The sequence below is a fragment of the Argiope bruennichi genome, chromosome 9, assembly GCF_947563725.1.
Source record: "Argiope bruennichi chromosome 9, qqArgBrue1.1, whole genome shotgun sequence".
NCBI classification, from domain to species: Eukaryota; Metazoa; Arthropoda; class Arachnida; order Araneae; family Araneidae; genus Argiope; species Argiope bruennichi.
In genome coordinates, this window is record NC_079159.1 from 30,164,712 (window position 1) to 30,186,417 (window position 21,706).

At 30.1% G+C, this 21,706-nt stretch overlaps 1 protein-coding gene across 1 annotated transcript in view; it reads right to left on the minus strand.

Annotated features, from left to right (window-relative positions):
- Positions 1-21,706, minus strand: part of LOC129983888 (uncharacterized) — a 213,050-nt gene that overhangs the window by 47,941 nt on the left and 143,403 nt on the right. The window contains exons 2-5 of the mRNA XM_056093580.1: positions 19,154-19,214; positions 12,802-13,127; positions 9,867-10,274; positions 7,767-7,899 (exon numbers count right to left, since the gene is read on the minus strand). Of these exons, the coding sequence (XP_055949555.1) occupies positions 7,767-7,899; positions 9,867-10,274; positions 12,802-13,127; positions 19,154-19,214 (928 nt within the window). The remainder of the gene's footprint in view (positions 1-7,766; positions 7,900-9,866; positions 10,275-12,801; positions 13,128-19,153; positions 19,215-21,706) is intronic.

The following is a 21,706-nucleotide window of genomic DNA, read 5'->3' on the forward strand; positions in this document are numbered from 1 at the left end:
TGTCTAAATTACTGTAATTAATGCGTTATATGCATATGAATGGATAGATCGGCAGATGTTTATGGATTGATTTAAATTGAAACGGATCTATACTTTAGATGTTACATCTGTGCAAGGAATTTTATCCAAGTAGCTTTTATAGTTATCGTGTTTTCTTGCACTCAAACTGTCATAAAAACAAACTTCCTGTGATTGGGTTTGCTGAATATCAAATATGTTTACAACACATACTATAAAAGGAACAGAAGAAAGAAAAGGGGTATATTTATGAGATATAATAAGAATAATGAGAAATTTATAATAAAAAAATGAACAATATCGATTTCCATCTATCAGAGTGTTCTGCCAGTAAAAAAACGTCGTTGCCATACGCAATGCTATTTGCAGTCGTTGATTGTCATTTAATTCTTTGAAAGTTTGACGAATCTTATTTTTTCACGCTCTCCCTGCCAAAGTCTCTCATCACTGATTTCCATAGAAAGCTGATAGAAACCTACAAATTTGATCCTAAGAGTCATTTTGGGTAAATCAATAGTGCGTTTATGTTCTTTTTAAAAAGAAAGATTACTATTGAGCGAAAATAAAGTACCATCCCTCAGGAGCAACTTATCTTTGCTACGCCACTTATTATAGTATAAATGAAATTATAGTAAAATCTACTGCTTACCAATATAGAATTTCGAATATTTTTATCCACTGAATTCAGAATCAATAAACATGGCAACGTTGTGGTACAACGTAAGACAGCGTACAATTAGAGGCTAAATGCACAGTTACGTTTTCCACGTGTTTATAATATCACAGGAATTGAATCTATTAAATATAACCAAAGGGAGTTGTCTTCACAAAACTTTCTTCCATACTTCCTAATAAAGGTGTTATCTCAGAGAACACATTGGAAAATATTGGTGTACAATAATTAAGAAATATTTATCATTTTTATTGAATCTGCCATGTGATAATGGTGAGTTTTTTTCGGGGATTAATCCCTAGCATGCGTTAATAGTATCCAAAAATCTGGATTTTGTTTTAGATAGTTTTTTTCCCCATCCGATTGAATTAAAAATTTGATACAAAATTACTACACTTGCAGTCCAAAAATCCCATACAAAATTTGAAATATTTAAGTCATTGCGTTTACATGTTTCAGAAAGTACGGACCAAAAGACAATCATTCCGGATTTGGCTCAAAATATGACAGCTGTCTACACTATAGATGTTAAATCTGTGTATCGAATTTCATTTATATTCATTTTTCTCTCTTCGTTTTGTAATTATTGTTTACATTTGAACAGACTCTCTTAGACTTGGATAGACAGACTCTCTTAGAACATTTTTACTCAAAATTTGACAGTAATCGGCAAATTTGGTGTAAAGACCGTATACCAAATTTGAACCATCTAGCCCAAAGCGTTTTTGAGATATCTTTGTTACAGAAAATCTAAACGAATGGGCATTTTCTAAAAATGTGTTTATGGAACTCAGGGAGTTCTAAAATGTGAAATTTTTCAGAATCCTGAGTTGCAATTTTCTGAAGAAACTATACTTGCTCTATACTGCATATACGAGAAAATAATAATTCGTTATGATATTCAATTTAGAAAAAAATAATAATTGATTATAGGAAAACATTAGCAAACTGATAAAATGGAAAATAGCAATGTCATTTATAGCAACTGCCATAGACTGCAAAACGACCTCTTTAGCACCCACTGAAGCACCTTTAGGGTGGCCTTAAAAATAGAATGAGATAATCCAGATATCTTAAAAGGTTTATAAGTAGAGAAAATACTTTTTTAAAGTCAAGTGTTAATCTGTGCTGAAATGGCTCCAAAAATAACTTCATTTACGCTTATCAGAAAAGTTGTTATTGCTTAACAATGAAGAACGTGGAATAGGATAGATATTCAAATTAGTAAACACGAGATAATGGCACACAAGGGATCATGTCATTAGTTAAACTGCGTGTCAGTTAAAAGTTAATTGCCTGTTATTTATTTCCTAATGCAAATAAAGCTATTGAATATTGATACATTTTAATAATGTATTTCGTTTCCTTGACGAAAAAATGAGGATAAATGTGAAGCATTTTTAATTTGTTTATATTGATATTCTGAAGGGAAGAAGAAATGCAGTAAATCCTTTCCTTTTCAAAATTTGGCATAAAATAATTGAGAATTGAACCTGAGATTAAAAGAAAAGAAAATGAACCGAAAGCAAGAACTTCACCAGAAAATGATGTCTCAGAAATCAAATCAAATTTTTTTCATTAGCTGAGAAATCGCTATGTTATATTTACATTTAAATCACCAAATATATTTTAATAAATATATTTCGTATTTATAAATTATTTATGACAGAAATTAATGATACAGATATTTTTATTTTCACATTTTCAAGATAAAGCATTGTAATCGTCACAAAAAACAATCCAACTCGAGATTTTGACAAATCTGTACTTTCAGACTTCCCTAATATTTCGATGAATTCATTTTAGGCAGATGCCTATAGGAAGAATACCTAATGTAATGGTTCTCATGACAAGACTTCGGTAAAGAACTGAGGAAATTTTCCTGATCATGGTCTTTAGAATCCAAAACCACCCTTCGTACACAAGTTTGTACACGAATATATATATATATATATATATATATATATATATATATATATATATATATATGCGTATAACATTTTCCCATACTATCTTTTGAACATGATAACAGGGGTAATTTGAACAGGAGTAATTTTGTTTGAATTGTAACTGGCTTGGAATGTGTTGCTAGAAATTTTAAAACATCGGACGAATTCGTAAATGGCCCATCTAGCTCAAAAGGGGTGGAAATGATGGGGGATTAAAATTCCCATTTCGCTATAATTTTCTTAAAATTGAAGATAGAAAAATAAATCCAATTAGCCAAATGAGCGCCTCATTAAGACGAACAACTTTTCAGGTTTTCCGGTAACTGCGATATCTTAGAAGTCAAAGGCTGAAAAGTGATTTTCACGCCCTGATTTTGACTATTTCTAACACGAACAATTTATGTTAACAGATAGTAACTCAGATTTAAAGGAATCTACTTTGTCTTCGAGCTTGCAGAGAGGAATTTTTTAGGATTATATTTGTCTGTCTGCCACTGTTTTTAAACACGGTAATTCAAAAACACTTTAAAATGGACGGATGAGATTTCGTATGAAATCCTTACATCACATTTTCAGGTTTATATAAAATTTTGAATGAAATACATTAGTTGGAAATTTATGTATCAGAGAGCAAGTGAAATTAATTATAAAATGCAAAGTCAAGCAGATGACATTTAATCACTAATTTTAGCATTTAGATAGTTAATGCATATCAGATTTAGAACTAAATCTGTCTAGATGCTGATAATCAGTCGATCGTTTATTCGCACATAATATAGACCCAATACATGATTATTCAAATAGACAATGACTTAAGTAATTAAAAACTGGTATGTAAGCTTGGTACTAAAATTGTAGTTCTATGTCAAATTTATGCTTCATTCAGCAGAAAAAATAGGTAACCGGCAAATCAGTAGAAAAATACTCGGGTTTCATTAAAATATTATGGAGCAGAAAACATTCGGTTACGGGACTCGGAAAATAAAAATCTGGACACTCGTACCATTCACGGCTTTGGCCAAGTTCCACGAGTACTGCACTTTGGAGGAGAGATAATACTTTTATTTGGAAATATGCGAGTAAGTTTGGGAGAAAATACTCCTGTTAATTTATAAGTTATAGCGTTTTTTTTTTTAGTTTATATATCACTATTTGAGCATTTTATATTTTAAAACATGGTTTATTACATATTATATCAAATTCCAAATAACAAGCAAAAACAAACCAAAAATTTTGGGTCCAAAGATAACCTTAAAATGATTTAAAAAATAATTTTAAAATGTCATACGGAAAAAGAAGTTTAATCTAGTAAATAAGATAATACCGTATAAATCATTCTTAAGTATAACGTTTTGCTTTTTTCTTCAAATCAATCAATCAGTTGGGCAATAGACTTTTATTGACAACATATGAATAGTCCCTAACTGCGTTTGTCTTGCTTATTGATTCATTTTTTACTTCTTAAGTTTATGTTTCCATTTTTCCATTTTCATTAATCATCGAATTCTCAAACTGAAAAAAATAAGCGAAAAGTATCGAACTTTCAGAGTAGAAAAGTAAGGAAACGATAAGAAACGAAAATTCATTCCAAAAATAATTTCAGAGGGTGCTGCAGCCCTGCTGCTCTAATCCCAAGAACGTCAGAACTCTGCGGTAACGATTTTAACAGACACATGAAAAGCGAAAAGAAATTTATATTATATATATAATGAAAAGTCCAGTAAAAAAAAAAGAAAGAAAGAAGGAGTTTTTAAATCTTAAACGAATTAATTGATTTTTAGTAATTAGCACAATCATCAGTATCTATAGCACATCTATACTGCTTCCATTTCGTAATAAATATACAGTGCCTATGCCACTTACGAAGAATTATGGCATTATTACAGTATTCAATCAACTTTTCTTAGTATTTATTATAGTAAGTTGTAGATGGATAATGTTTATAATAGTTGGTTTTGGCTATTAGCTGGTACAATGAGATGCTGATTGCTTATAGTTCAAATTAAATCACTTGCACATAACTTGACATTCAGGATTCCTTCAACAAATTATTACTTTCTTCCATACGAATTATATAGAAAGTAATACAATCGTCAAAAAATTCGAATTCGAGATTTTTACGAATTTTCAAGTTTTTTGGCCTCTTTCAGTTAAAAAAAAAATCTATGTGTGGGAAATGTATGTGACAAAGACAAATTTAAAACTCTTTGAGCTAGATACTTGGTATACTGTCTTTACATCAAATTTGTAGATTTCTATCCATTTTTTTACGAAACCAATTCAGAAAGAGTCTGTCTGTTGGAGAAAGTCTGTCCGAATACAAATGGACACAATAACTACCAAATGTAAAAGATTAAATTTGATATAGGGATTCAGTATATATAATGTAAATTCGTATCGATTTTGAAACCAAATCTGTCAAAGGGTTGACCATCTGTCGTTCTATGTATCTGCATGCATATAAACGCGATAGTTAAAAAATGTGACAATTTAGATAAATCAAAATTAGTTCATAATTTTAGCATTTAAATTGTTGATCCACGCTAAATTTTGGGAACTTGTTAAATTTGAAACTTTTAGCTCTATATCAACTGTTGATTTCAATTGAACGGAAATAAGAAGTCCAAAATATATATTCCTTTCTCTGTTAATTACATACCACTGATTATTTACCATGCATCGTACCGCAGATTCAGTGAAAACGCTAGTTCACGGCAAAGGCCGATCTTCTTTTTTGTCCGACAATGGCATGCATTTATTATACAAGCACCGATTTTCTTTGTTATATTATATAGCACACAGATACTTGTTATATTATATAGCACACAGATGTTATATTATATAGCACACTTTAGATTTCACTTGTGCGAAATTTAAAGATCTGAGCACTCGTAATGTTCATAGTCTATAACTGTACTCTTTCCTTGTGTTCTCTTCACTTATCCATTTTGTCCACGCAGATGAAGTTTGTGGATATACTTTCCTATGTGAAATCGGTTCCCTACCTCCCCACGAAAGTTGAACGATAAGATTTGAATGACCCTGCATATGTACATAATAACTATGAAAGGAAATAAAATGCTGTATGTTTTGGCAAATAAACTTAACACTAAAATTGAAGATCTTTATCAAGTTTTAGTGAGTAATCCTCGCCTATAAGGTGTATGTTCTCTATATTTGATTGTATGGTTTGATTATTTAGAGATATAGAGGTTTTCCGCACTTACCGCAATTGCTAGTGATATATTTACAATGGGAAAAAATTATTTAAAGGATAGGAAGAATTATATTTTATTTGTGTGTATTGATAAAACTTATTTTTCAAAAATTTACGAATTCTAACTTTTTAAAGGTCTTCTGGTCCTACCAATCATATTTAATTAAACATCGTCGACGCTCTGAAACAAACGATATTAAAATTTCTAACATTTTAGTAAACAAATATATTTTAATGAAAATAATTTGAAAAAGTAACACAATGGCGTATAATGTCAATTTGCAAGCGATTTCTTAAGATTGCTCTTGAGGTCCTGAACTTGTAAATGAAATTCATCTAAAATAGTGATTTTCAACATTTCATAAATCGATCAATTTTAGTCGTAGGAAAATTGATTTTTTTTGTTTAAAATGCCAGTGTTAATATGTTACCAAATATAATAGATAAACACTGGGGGATATATAAAAAGTTAGAATTTGTAACTTCTTCAGAAATACCTTTATTGACTCAAGCAACCTAAAATTAATTAAAATCAACAAATACAATTTTTTTCAGTCATTTGAAACATTTTTCTTTCCACTGGAAAACTACATTTTTATCACCATCGTTTTATAAATTAGTTATTGTGTCACGATAAAAATGCATACTTTTCATATTCACTAATTGTTGCTTTAACTCATATCGTCTTATTTTGTTTGTATAAGTTGTTTAAAAAAAGTTTTACTCTGGGTTGATAAAAAATTCCAGACTTTATGGATATGTATGTGACGAAAATTACCGAAGAATTTCATAATCACAGTTGCTTTCTTTCTTGCGTCATTTATAAAGCCGAATATCAAATGGGAAAGTGCTCTCTTTTCAATTTTCTTTTACAAATCATTTCTCAGTTTATAATTTTACTTGTCGTGCCATGAAATAAAACACAACAGTGCCACATTTATATAAATTGTTTTGGTACGCACGCTCCATTGTTGCCAAATGAAAATACTCTTACCTTTTGAATTATTGTAGTTATTTGCTTGCGCATTACGACTCCACCCAGAGTAGATATAAAATGCATTATTTGTGCTGACCTCGCTGTGGCTTTAATTGAAGACTAAAAGTGCTAAACGATATAAATGGCCTAAAAATTCGGGTATTTTTCATGAGCAATGGTTAATAACATAGTAAATTGGAAAATTCCCTCCAAGTAGTTAAAAAAAAAGAAAAAAGAGTAAACACGTTGCAAATGTGAATGTTCTTTCATCTAGGGTTTTTTTCCCCTTCTTCGATTTCCCATCATTTTCGTTTTGGGTACTTAAAACCTTTTCCATCTTTTCCCCTTTGTTCTGAATTAAAAAAAGAAGAATAGCTATTTTAACTGGCATCATGAAAAAAGTTTTTTTTTTTAATTTTAAAAAAGCTAAAAATTAATTTTTTTTTTGTAAATAACTCAACTGTAAATCTGTCATTATGGGATAGTATTTTTTTAAATTCTGAAATGCCGAAAAATGAGCCCTTCCTTAATAAATACATTCGACATATCACAAACATCAAATTTATAATATGAAAAAAAGTTATAAGAGAAAATATTTCAACGGAAAAAGTAATTTTAGAAATTTTTATCGAAGTCAATCTGTAACAATTGTTTAGATATTATTAATTTCGAGTATTGGTTATAAGGAAAAAAAAACCCCTTCTATGGAAACCTTTGAGATGGTAGAAATAAGAACATTCACGATATATTGTTTTTCTCTACAGTCTTCTGATGTTTAATTTTAATCATACGGCATAACAAATTCTTCTAATCTTCATGTGAACTTAAAGTTTTGAAAATAACATTAGCTAACATGATTCAGATAAAATAATAAAATAGTAATAGTAGTAGTAATAGTAATAATATTATTAATAATGAAGTAAAATGAAATACCGGTGGCAGACGGAAATTGCTGGAACTGGAGTTTCGGCGCGAGTTTCACCGCGTGGTGCCGTCAAAGTGATATTCTGGGGACACTGAACGCATTTGCCATCAGTGTCTTGGGATGGAGTGGAGCTACTTTCAGCTGAAAATATATAGAAAAATTAAAGTTAAAAGAAAATATCAGCATCAAATTAAAACAAAATACCATATCAATCGCGATGAAATGAAATATATCAAAGAAGAAAACCTGCCAAACATTACTAAAAACAATTTTTTTAGAAATTATTAATGAAAGTATAATGGCAATTAAAAAAATAAAATGCAGATGTTTTCATATTTACATTATCCCTTTCTATGTTTCTGGCATCATTACCACATTTTTTGATTGACCCCCAAAATTAAGTAATTGATCAAAGTGATTTTCCATGACTTATGTTACGCCGGTTTATATCATTATTAATCCGGTCCTTTAAGAAATAAAACAAGTGTAACAACGTAATATGCAGAACATCCAACGAATCGCGACTTAAAAATTAATTTCTAAAATATAAGAAGTAGGCATACATTCACAGTTGAAATAATGCTTAGAATGACATACATAATTATATTTTATATTGTTTCAGTCAATCGATGTAATTCTGTAGAAATTACGAAATTAAATTTTTACATAGTGTTTTAAAGTTTTATTAGTCATCTTTTATAAAAAAATTGTGTGTATGTGTGTGTAAGTTTTTAGCTGTTGCATGACCGAATAGGAGACACTTTTTAATTTTTAAAGCTTCCACTATTTGTCATCCAGAAGGTATATTATGCACAAGAAGCGATGATGAAACTGACGTTACATCGCGTTACAGGAGCAAAAGCGACTGAAATTTTTCCTTTCGATCACTATGATATTCTGATAACGATTTCTATGAATTTACTATGATATTCTGATAACGATTTCTTTGACACGTATCTATTTAGATAAGGGAATTTAAAAAGAATGTTGCAAACTTTAAAGATTTTTATCCCTTCACTCGGAGAGTGAGAAAATGCAAAGGTAAGCATTTTTATTGAGCTCGTGTAGCATTAATTAAATAAAAAAAGTGGGAATTGGATCAGGAAATAAGAAAACATTTTCAAATGAAGTTAATATGAGTTAAATTAAGATGAAAATTAGGAAAATTATTAGGATTAAAATTAGATTTAAAAATATCATTATATATTAAATAAAAAAAAGTTTACTCTCTTGCGACTGAAAATGATCGTATTATAAAGCTTTTCAGCCTATTTCTAATGGTTTAAAAAGTAGATATTGAATTACGATCAGAGTGGACAGTCTTTGAAAGGGTTTCCACTTAAATCGTTTACGCTTCTACCTGTTTATTTCAGAACGAAAGCTGCTATAATTCTAAAATCGATGCTAAGGTATGGTGAAATGGTTATGCGCTATGAAATGAACATAATCATTGAAGTACGAACTGATGGCAAATTCTAGAGTTAGCGTTTCTATCTTAAAAAAGGCACAAGATATGAAAATTACAATTACAAAGTTGTAGAATTGAAAAATACAATTACAAAATTGTTATCGATTTAATACAAAAATATTACACAATTATAACCCTCTTAGTTTATAAATTATTTTATAAACAATTTGAACAATGTTCCATTAATAATATAATATTGATAAATGTGCGGAATAAGCGATCATTAGTGGGAATCATAAGCTTTCATATGAAACAAAAATAAACAAAATTAGTAGTGTGACGTGGGATGGGGGGGGGGGACTTTTCTGTAGATTCTTTATTGGGGAACAAAATCAGATAAGTAGTGTTTTTGAATTTCTCTCGAAAATGAAAGACAGTAGAAGGTAATCAACATTCGATTACATTTTAAGTGGTCATTAAAAGTGTCGAAATCAGACCAGAGGTTGGTGCTAAGTAGTGATCTTTAGGTTTTTTTTCTAATTTTCTTTTAAATATACAATTTCATGTTACGTTATTTTATTTTCTGTCTCCTACAAGGCAGCAAAATTGCCACAAGAAACAGATAACACAAGGGACTTTGTTAATTGATTATGAAATAAACCTATTAAGAATATCAACATCAATTCAGAGTAGAACTCACCGTCATATCTTACTGGAATATATATCCTCACAGGCGAATGGAAAGCTATTACCGAATCCTGTCCAAGAGGTTTAAATGTGCGACTGGAGGCAATGTCTCTTGGTATAGTGTTTCCAAGGTCATCTCCCCCTTGAGCCTTGTGGGATGAATAGTGTCGTCTAGGTGCTGGACTGAAAGAATTTACACGCAAAATGATTCTAGTTGGATTATCCCTTGAATCGGAAGAGCTCAGATCACCATCGTTTCTTTTGTTCTGTGTGTCATCAGTTGGTAAGGGAGAACCTGGACTAGAGTCCACCTCGTCCAGAGGAGCGTCATTGGCAGCAAAGTAGTCATCGAGCAGTGGTTCGGGTGTCATGTGCTTGTGCATACGGTGGCGTATCCGATGTTCGGGGATAGGTGTTCTGGCTGAATATAAATAATAAAATATATTGAGTAAAAAAAATTCACATTACTTATTTTTTCATAATTATACGGAACACTAAAAATTATTATAAGGCATAAATTAATAAACCTTAATAAACTGTCATATTGTTAACAAAATATTTCAAAACTAGCCTCTTTGGTGACCAGATGTTCGACCAGATTATTGACTTTATATAAGACTAATATGGAATAATTAAGTCATAGTGATTGTCCATCTGGCTGCGGTAAAATCTATTATGACACTTAATAAACATTCTTTGTGGTGTTTATTTCTTGTTTCTTTTACATCTTGTTTTCTCTGACTGAATAGAGAGCCATTCCTCTCCCGAGCATTTCTAATAATATTTTACGATACAATTAATTAGCAAAGTTTTAAATTAAATGCAGCTATAAAAAAGTTCAGCGAAGCAGTCCGATACGTTCGTTTAGAGATTTGGGCACTTATTAATTAACGGTGAAGGATTGGCGATTCGTTGGCGAAAACAATTTTCTAAACAATTACTATTTTCTTCCTACATTATTATTATCATTATTAAAATGGATAAATTGGGATTTTTAGCAGGAAAGGTTGTCATTCACTAATACCAGAGAATCAGAGTTAATAAACATAAAAAAACTTCAGTGAACGAAGGCAAGTTTGAAGAAAGCTCTTATGCAAATCATCTTTTTGGATCAAAATTTTAAGAGACGAAATTTCTTGGTCTTTCTTTCTGTAAATTTTGCATAACAGATGCTTATATTCTGCTCATATATTAGAAATGCCAATTAGCTGTAAATTTGGTTTTGGTGCTACATTTGGCGAGTTTCGGCTCTTTCACCGTTAATTAATAAGTACCGTAATTGGTTTATATTTTATTGTTGCCATTCTACAATAAGCAATAACAGTGATTTCTTAGCCAGAAATGTTAACTTATTATATTTGTAGATTCTATTCCAAAGTAATAGTTTTATTTGATGCCTTGGGACTTAATTATCATATCAAATGGACATATTTGGGAAAGGCAGGTGATTTACATTTGACGATGAAAAAGGTTCTCTTTGTGGGACAAAGGTAATTGATATTGTAAAGGTCTGAATGAAAAAGGACTGTAGAAATAATCACCGCAAGGTAAAGTATCCTAGCATGTGATTTTTTTCTCCTATTAGCAATTAACCCTTCCCTTCATGTTAAAACACATCATAATGAACATAATTCTATACCATGTGGAGTACTTTAATATAGTGATAATTTAATCCTTTGTGTCTCGCTAATAAAAGCATTAAATGTGCAATATACTCGGAAAGTTAAGAGCTAAAAAAATACGTTCATCCAAAATTGATTTTTTTCAAATAATTTGAAAAAACATTTCCAAACATTTTCTTGATAAATGGCAAAAATCATTCTTTTTTTGCTGCTGATCAATGCTGTTTTTGATTATCAAAACTCGAATCCATAAAGCCACAACCACTTTTGACAGTAAACTGAAGAATATATTATACTAAGCTGAATGTTGTTAGCAGGTTTCCATGTAGCAAATGTTTTTCTGAATAATAAAGGCATCGATTCGGAAATTTCTAACATTCTAAGCATGTATAAGAGATTGTATTTTAATTTATTACTACTTTGATTAAATAATAATCAAGCATTTTGTAATTTGACATCAGAATCGATCCGTTATGAGTATAAAGGTGATAATAAATAAAATTATTTTTAAATTTCATCACCGCCAAATTACACATTTTATTATATTCAAGACATTTAATATAATGTTTAAATTTGTAATATTCTTCGATTAAATAATTTAACACTTCAAGTGATATTTTATGCACAGTAGCATCGCTTAAACAAAATTATTTAAATAATTTTTTTTAAATATATTATGGTTTAAAATGAAATAAAAAGTATGAAATAATTTCTCCTAGCTCTATATAAATTCCTAATCCCTAACATACTGTTCTGAAAATTTCTGATAGTGAATTTTAAAAATTCACAATGGCGAATTTTCAGAACAATTTGCATGTGGCTAGGTGAAATTAATTTATACTTTTTAATTTGTTTTAAAAATGTGGTATATTAATTATTTTCTACTTTTTAGTCGTGTGTGTATGTGCAATTTTGCAATCGATTTTAAGTTAACTTCTTGATTGGCAAATGCCTTGTCGATAATGTAAGTAAAGTCTTTGATTGATTGCAAAATTTATACTGAACAGAAAGATAGATAGACAGACAAGCAAGTATGTTAATATGGCATTGCCATCCAGTTCTGAACTTTAAACAAAGTTTTATGTGTTCTAGCTGTAACCTCTTTAAAAATCGATATCAAAATTTTCACTGAACAGACAGATAGATCGAGCAGAAAAATAACTTAATAAAAATATGCTAATAATCTTTACTTGTAATGACTTTTAAAAAAAGGTGATTTAATATATTAAATAGTAAAACGCATGCCATGGTGAATGAAAATAAGTCCATAGATGAAAAGACAGACTAATAGATATGTCACAAGGAAAATGAAAAGAGTCCACAAACCATCTGGCTGAATATATTTTCTTGTGTCTTCATCGTATTCCATCAAAATCGAAGATGCCCGGATTAGGCCTTCCTCGTGCGGATCCGGAGGTCGGATTAGGTTGTTTCTGAGTGGACCAGAGACCTTGGGGACCAGGAGCCGTACTTCCGCTTTCGAGAGTGTGTCCGGGGAAGATTCTTTATCGTAACCAGATCCCTTAGAATTAACGATCGGTATGATTGAAGCTTCGATGCGGCCCACTTTGCCAGATTTCCTAGAAGGAGGCCTCTCATGACTGTCGCTTTGCTGATGATGAAATTCATCAAGGCTGGTATTAGATGAAGTTCTGTATAAAGACAATTTAGAAATAATGTTAGCATTTGAATTTTTTTATTATGCAGTTATTAAATTTGAAATTCTTAAGAATCGTATTCTTAAAATTCTTATTTAAAAGTCTTGATTCAAACTATTTGCTCTCGTTAAAGCAAAACTTTTCATAAATTTTGGGTATAATTAATCTTGAAAATATTTTCAAGATTGTCTTTTGGCCAAATTAACAATTCATTGCCACCCTTACTTATACATAATTCTTAAATTGTTCTAAAAACACTAGAAAAATAAAACTTGTCCACAATTCTTTTACAAATCAAAAATAGCAAACAATTCCAATAGAAAATTGAATGCATTAATTAAATATACATTCTAAATATTGATGGGTTATATAGAGAATACATAATGATATTAAAGATTTAATCTATATACAGAACTCAGCAGCATTTATAAACATAGTTTTGCATTTCAGTACAATAGATAACAATTTAATGGAATTTCTAAAAATCATCGAAATTGTTTATTATATATATAATCAATTAATGACATTAATAGGTTAATATCAAAAAAAATGCGATTAATATTAATAATAGTCGGAAATTATTAATACTGTCCCCTTACATTGTGAAAAACTGATGAATAAATTTTATCAGTACCTTTATCCTCTCTTTACGAGTAAAAAAGTTAATATGTGTGCGCGTTTTTCTTTGTGTTAGTGTTGGAGTGCAACAGGCTACCAAATTTGATACACCTCGAGCAATTCGGAGCTCTTTTTCTTTGAAATTTTAATTAATAAAAATTGTAATAAATTTTGGAGTTCCTTCGAGATAATATCCGAAAATGTTGTTGAGCAAAAACGAATTTTACAATTCAAAATTAAAAAAAAAAATTGTCTTTTTAGTGATATCAATTTAATAAACGTGCAAATTTTTCTTGAATTTTGGCAAATTTTTAAATATTTTTTTCTTGATTTTTAGGACTTGATTTTTTATCTGAAATTATAACCGTTTTTCTTGTTTCATCAAATACGTAATCGTGTGATTTTCTTTCATTATTGAAAGCTAAAGAGGTAGGATACTGTTTAATACCTCTGTAGTTTTACAAAACTAAGTGAACAAATCTGAAGTTGCAATACCGTATAAGATAGAATTATACACCTTTTTAAACAGGCGCAAGGCGCATTTAAATTTTTAATAACGCTATGATGTCTTAAGATTGCTCTTCGTTAAGAAGGTTTATGTGCACAATGAATAAAACATGCAAATTATGGACATGAAGTTACATCTAAATGATTTAATTGAAATAAAATATAACAAATATTACTGACGAACCATTATTCGCCAAAGGCGACTAGTTTATAATAAACGATTTATTCACATTAACCATAACAAAGAGAATGAAAATCAATTTATGTATAGTTGTAACACAGACTATAAACTCATTGTTAAAAAAATGTTTCAGGTGCTCATGACCACTCGTTCAATCACCTTCTTCTCGCTACGGAGACACTTGAAAAGTATATAACCTACTAGACAGTTTGGTGGGGATTAAGAATTGAAGAGTTGAGTTGGAAATCTTATCTTCAAAGTCCTTGATAGAACATAGTTTCATAATTTTAGTATTATTGCATCAAATCAGCCATTCTCTTATCAATATAAGTGCAAGTAATCAAAATTTCCTTTTATTTTCCTGATTTACTTCTTAGAAAAAGTTGAGCTCGCGATAGAAATAAGCGGTTCTTAAGAATCAACTGTCTTACTAATTTCTTAAAAGAAATGTAACAAAATACATAAACAAAATTGGAGTATAAAATCTCCTTTTGCTAAAAGTTAGTATAAGAATGAAATCGAAAGTTATTGAAAAAAATCATTATATATATCTTCTGTAATATATTGTTTATGTATGTTAAAGGGCTATGAGACCTTTAAACTTTTAATTTTTCGAAATTTTCTTTATGATTTTATTTGATAATCGTAACCCTTCTGAACATTTCTTGTTATTGCACATGTGTGTACATTAATTAATTAATTTAAAAGATATGGTCAAAAACATGAAGGTCACTGTTGATTTTTCACTCAGAAATATTTATTAAAGTCATTTTTCTCAATACTACATTTTCAGAGCTTGCGCGTAGGATTAAACAAAAAGGGTTCATGGTCAATGTGAAATTTTCCAGACATGCTTCTACACACATAATAAAGAAAATCATCCAAACTCAAAGCATTATTATGTATAATTTTTTTTCTAGTTCTTGATACTGTGCTAGAAATGTATTTTAAAAAATTGTTATCAAGTTTTAATGACATAAAGGTAAAATAACTCCAGTAAATCCATTGCCTATGAAGTAATGTTTTTTTGTGAATAAATTGATGCACCATTTGTTAATATAAGTTGTTTGTTTTCAGGAAAACTTTGCGCGCAAGCAAATTCTGTCTTCGACAATTTATACGGAAAATGTTTTTTTTTCGACATATATTTTAATTAATGAAAATTATTCACTCACTCAAACATTCACAATTATAATTTAAATGTGTTATAAAACTATGGCGAAAAATTTATTAAGTTAAAAATTTTTTTCTTACGTTGGGAAGAATCCCATTTCACCGATTTTCGAGGTCTATTTTAGCCTCTTAAACAAGAATTCAAATATCAACATAAAAACTGAAGAAATATTGATTTTATTTAATATCGTTTAATTGACCTAGTTATGCATTATAAAAGTATTCATTTATTTGATCATTAAGTTGTTAAATAATGCATTCATTAAGACACCAATAAAGAATTTATTTTTGCACTTGCGTGAAACGCTGAAATAATTTCAAAGGCATGAAACCTGAAACTTTAACAAAGTAGCAGCAATTTATCTTCAAAACGCTGACTTACCAACTTTCAAAACGGAGATAGACGTAATTAAGAAAAAAATACACTTAAGTATTTCAGACTAAATTTACTTTAAGATATCCTGCAGGCTTTAAGAGCGGAAAGCTCCTTGAAGATTTATTTTAGCCAGCTCCAAAGTACAGTTTTGCGGAACTAACCTCATAATTTCAGCACCCTCTTCAATGAAAAGACGATAAAAATGCTTCATAAATCTCTTAAATATATTCATGAAATATTTCACAGAGAGTTAATTTTTTTAAAAAATATTTTTATTCGTCTCTAAATTCATTCTTCTAAATTTCTATTTTTCGTAAAATTAGTAGACATTTTTAATATATTCATTTTACTGTAATGAATTATATAATTAGAAATTTGTGTTTATTAATGAGTACTACTTCTTACATTGGTTTGAAGAAACTTTCAAAACATATTTAAACTTATTTAGTTTTTTAAGAAATTCATCGAGAAAATTAAAAGTACATTTAATAATTGATCGCATTTTTATGTAGTTTTATTGCACTCGACTTATTTTATGTTTATCATGGAATTTGTAATCCATTTTACATTCAATTCCTTATTAGCCAGATATTTTATATCTGGCTACAATGTGTATTTCTTTTTTGTATTATCTACTTTGTGTATTTTCATCAAGAATATGTATTTTAATACTTTCAAAATTTAATTATCAATCAATCAATCAATCGTAATCTATTTAAATTCTGTTGCAGTGGCTCAACTAGATAATTAATTTCAAAAATTAATTATATTTATAACTAGCCAACTTTGGCGACCACTTGGTTCTGCAGGAATATTGGGTATATTTATTTTCAAATAAATCATTAATGTACGACTTAATATACCTGATAATCCCAAGAAAATATTTGAAGCATCAAATTGTGATTGACATCAAAGCTGTGATTTTTTAATAACCGTATACCAGTTCTGTTCTAACCATACTAATAAAGTCGTACGATATCAGTACTACCAGACTAAGAGGGTTGTACAGGGCATTGCATGCGTCATAATGACATCACATTTACAGACACTCCAGATCATGCACTCGAGATTTATTGAGAAAAAATTAGTACAAAAAGTCAACGATAGATGGCCTTGCAGTTCGACAAAACGTTCTTCATAATTACTATACGAATTATGGGGTTTCTCTACAGCTCTTCTGCAAATCCAAGATCGTTTAGCATCTTAAAGTTTTTCATCAAATTAGAGGAAGTCGTGGCTTCGCTGACGGATCACCCCGTATCATTTCGTTTTCGTTCACAACCCTTTCCATTCGTTATATAGTGGATTCCACAGCGGAACGCAGTAATTCCACACTGATTCCACGAACTTGCCGAATAATGCTCCTTTCACAAGCGAGAATGTTGCGGTTTGTTCATGGTAAACCCTATCTTTTTTTAATTCCCAAAACTCAAAAGTCGTTTGGGATAATAAGGCGGGAAGAGAACAAGACTCACGACTCGAGCGAGGAGACTGGAAACTCACGACTGAACACCATTTCATCCATTTGACATAAAACATGCCTAATGTTAGGATGAATAAAGAAAGGAGCACCTCTTGGTTAAAAAAAATGCATAATAAGAATGGTAAAGTTACTACAATTCTGGGACAACAAAGGCTTTCAGAATGTACTGGAATCGTTTTAGAGCGACAGGTTTCAAATCCTATTTCAATCACCTGTTAAAAAACAAGGCCCAATGATGAATGCTATAGTGAATCCACAACGAACTAAATTTCGGAGGGTGCAAGGGCATTTGATTGATTTTATGAGTGTATTTTGTTGCCCAAAGGTGGTAGTTACGAGTATTCATTTGACCATTCAATTAGAAATTGGCTATAGAATTTCAATGGCTCTATATTTCAATAAGGTATAGAATTTCTTGGCCTTAGAAATGCTTTATGACAAAACATTATCGACTGTCCTTCGTACAAGGAACAACATTGCAAATATTTCTCAGCTACAGCGCCTTTATCGGACGTTTGATGAACATTGCATATTTTGAAAGGAAAATTAACAACAATTTTGTGGCATTAGGTAGTTGCTTCAACGACTGCAGTGGCAACGTTTTCTATGAGTGCAGATTCCACAACATGTCGCCCTATACATGGTAAAAGTCCAAGTTGCCTCATTCTTTTGAATTTTTTGATCATGCCGCATAGAGCGTAATATCACAGGTAATCAGCATTTGTTTTTCTGCCACGAGATGTTTTTTAATTGCAGCAGTGGAATCTAACAATTTTTGCAAAAAAATTTATTTATAGAACTTTGTCTATTGTCTCGGCATTGTGAATATGTACATCAGCGAAGTATTGCTCGTCTTCCATTTTTACTGTATTCGGGATTTGCAAACGATGTTCAGTCGTTTAATTTATGCAAATAATTATTTGTGTACCATCTATTGAGAAATATTTCTTTTCAAATTCATGAATCTCGTGAACAGAATCTGGAGGATAATCCAAATTTCACTTCCTTATAACTCAAACAACACACCACACTGCCGGCCGAGTTGGGAAGTAAAATGCCGGCAGCCCTCTATATCTTTCCAGATTTGGTATTCCAGATCAAATATTGTGTCTTGTGGAGCGCCCACACAAATATGCACACATTCTCTTTGCTTATTAACAAAAACAAAAATTATAAATTAAAGATTACAAAATAAAATGTTATTAAAATTAAGAAATTCTACTTTTTAGCATACTAACTGTCATGTCTCTTAACCTCCACGGGGCTGTTCCGACCCCACGGCCGAAATGAGAGAGAGAGAGAGAGAGAGAGAGAGAGAGAGAGGGACAGACAGACAGACAGACAGACAGACACAGAGACAGAGAATTGCGCAGGTGTGAGTGGCTGATACCGTTAAGAGTGTGAGTTGGTAGTAGTTCCGGAACTCCGAGAAAAGAGCTTAATTTAAATCGGAATTTAATTGCATATATGTAAATAGTCATCAATCCTTTAATCCATAAGATATAATAAACTTGTGTTGCCAAGAAAAATGTCATCATTTGTGTCAAGGCACGCGACATTAATAAAACACTATTTGTAAAAACTATTTTTATGAACTTTATTCATTTATGTATTCAGTTTCAAATTGATCTAAAATATTTCAAGAAATATAATACATGCAATACAAGTAAATTGACACTTACTTGTGGTTATGCTGATCTCGAGCACATACTTCATAAAAACATTGAAGATAAATTAAGATTGCTGAAAGAAGAAAAAAAAATACTTAATGATAATTTAAGAACTCTTTAAAATATCTTAAACATAAAATGCTCTTCAGCGACTACTATGCAGCTATGTTTGGCAAACACCAAAGATTTAAAGCGCAAATAAATTTAAATGAAAAATTAATATATATGATAAACACGGTTAACAAAATTTTCCAACAGAAATATTAGCCTTTCAGTCAGAAAATTACTATTTCCAAATGGATATGAAGTGGTTAAAGTTAGTGCTGCAAACTAATTCACACACACACACACACACACACACACACACACACACACACACACACACACACACACACACACACACACACACACACACACAGCTTAAAATTACTAACACCAATAAAATAACTGTACATATAAAATACGAAAATTATTGCCAATGTTCAAGTTTAAATCAAATACATATGTTAAATTTGAATCCAACAGAAGTGATAGAAACAACATTAAAGGGTTCCCGAATAATTAAAGGACCCAAATTCAGTATTACTTGCGATACTTTCATTTCGGGAGAGCAAATAAAATAACATTTACACTACCATCATTTTATCTTATCGTTAACGAATGAAACGTTATTTTATAAAATACCTAGGTATTTCATGAAATAATAGATCAATAATATTTAATAGTATCTTATGGTTTAAAATTCAGTGGGTAAAGTGAAAATAACCAAAAGATTCATATCAATTTTTTTTAAAGTAATAGTTACTATAATGCGGTATGAAAAGTCATTGTAATTAATGTTCCAAGTTCGAAAGACTGTAAAATCAGGGTTTTATCAAAATTTATAAAAAACACAACAATAATAATTGTACATATAAAATACATAAAATGTATATTGAAAAAGATTGTAGCCAATGCTCTTATCATATTTCCAAAATACTAGATTTTTTTTTTAATCATAATATTTCTAGGCTGGTATTCTTTCTGTAAACACCATGATATAGAAACAGGAGTTGTCTTTTTGAAACTTTTCCGCATACGCTTGTGTCTCAATAACTGTATGTCAATTGCAAAAAATATTAAGGAAAAGGCCTTTTAGAATCTGAACTTTGGCGATCAATCTTTGGGATGCACTGTGCATTTTTTTACGCCTGTTTTATCAGCACTTAAAACCAAAATTCGACACACAACTATAATGCTAGACAAAAAAAATCACATATGAAATTTCATTTATTTAAATCATTGCAGGTTCGAGTTACTACATTTGCATGCATGCATGCGAAAGTACAGATTAATAGATGGTCAACCCTTTGAGTGATTCGATTCCAAATTTAACACGAATTTTTATTATAATTCTAAATCCGTATACGAAATTTAATCTGGCTTTATTCGTTTACTAGTTATCTTGTATTCGGATAGCCAGACAGACTTCCTCTGAATGGATCTAGTTCAAAATTGGGTTGAATTTACAAATTTGGTGTAAAGTTCATATGTTAAATTTCATCTGTTTTCGGCGATTACTGTATTTGCTCCTTGTATATTTCGTACACGAGAAAATATAAATTGATATACATAAAATGCAACCGCTGATGCATTCAATCCGACGAAGACAAGATAAACAAGAGTATCAAGTACGATGTTTCGAATATAGAAGTTCGAATTACTTAATTTTTTTCAATTAATTTTAAATAATTTAATAAAAGACTAAAAATTATTATTAAATATTTCTGAATAAAAAACATATAAAGGAATTGATACTTTTTACTTAAATAATGTTTATATTTAATTAAATTTTTACTAATTACCTCAATTCTAAAATTTTAGTAATTCTAAAATTACTATTTTATAAGTATTAAATCTTTAAACAATTACTATTAAAATTAATTACTAAATTATTGATATTTTCAATTAATCTTCATTAAAATATCTGAATTAAGTATTAAATAATGTATTTTTTCCTCATATTTATATAGATACATAAAAGTCATGTTGAAAAAAAAAAGCTGTGAAATTAATGTTGGGAGAAAAAAACGTGGCCCTCACATGTATTGAGATAAGGCTTAAGAATCACCAAACCAGTTTGAATCACGAACTGAAGATTTGTTTGCCACCAGTGCTTATTGAGCTGCAAATCATTCCATATGACAACGTCCATGTTGTTGTGTCTTACTTTTTGTGAAACTCGCAGGTGCAAAAAGTGGAGTTGAGTGATTTTTTCCCCCACTCATTAGCAAGTTATTTGAATTCACATGGTATCTAGCAACAAGGTCATACAACTGATAATAATGATTAGCTTTGTTATCATTTGTAATAACATGTTATTTATGGAGAGGATATTGGTGCGTCTTCATATTTTGTCACGTACAATATCATTAGTTTGTATTCTTTATAGTCCTGCTTTTCAGAAAAAATAATTGGAAGCTGATTTTGGAATTAATGAGATTTAGTTTCATAGCATAATTAAATATTGTTTAGAAGTCAGATAAGTTCCACAAATACTAGAACAATTAGCAATAAAAACAGAAC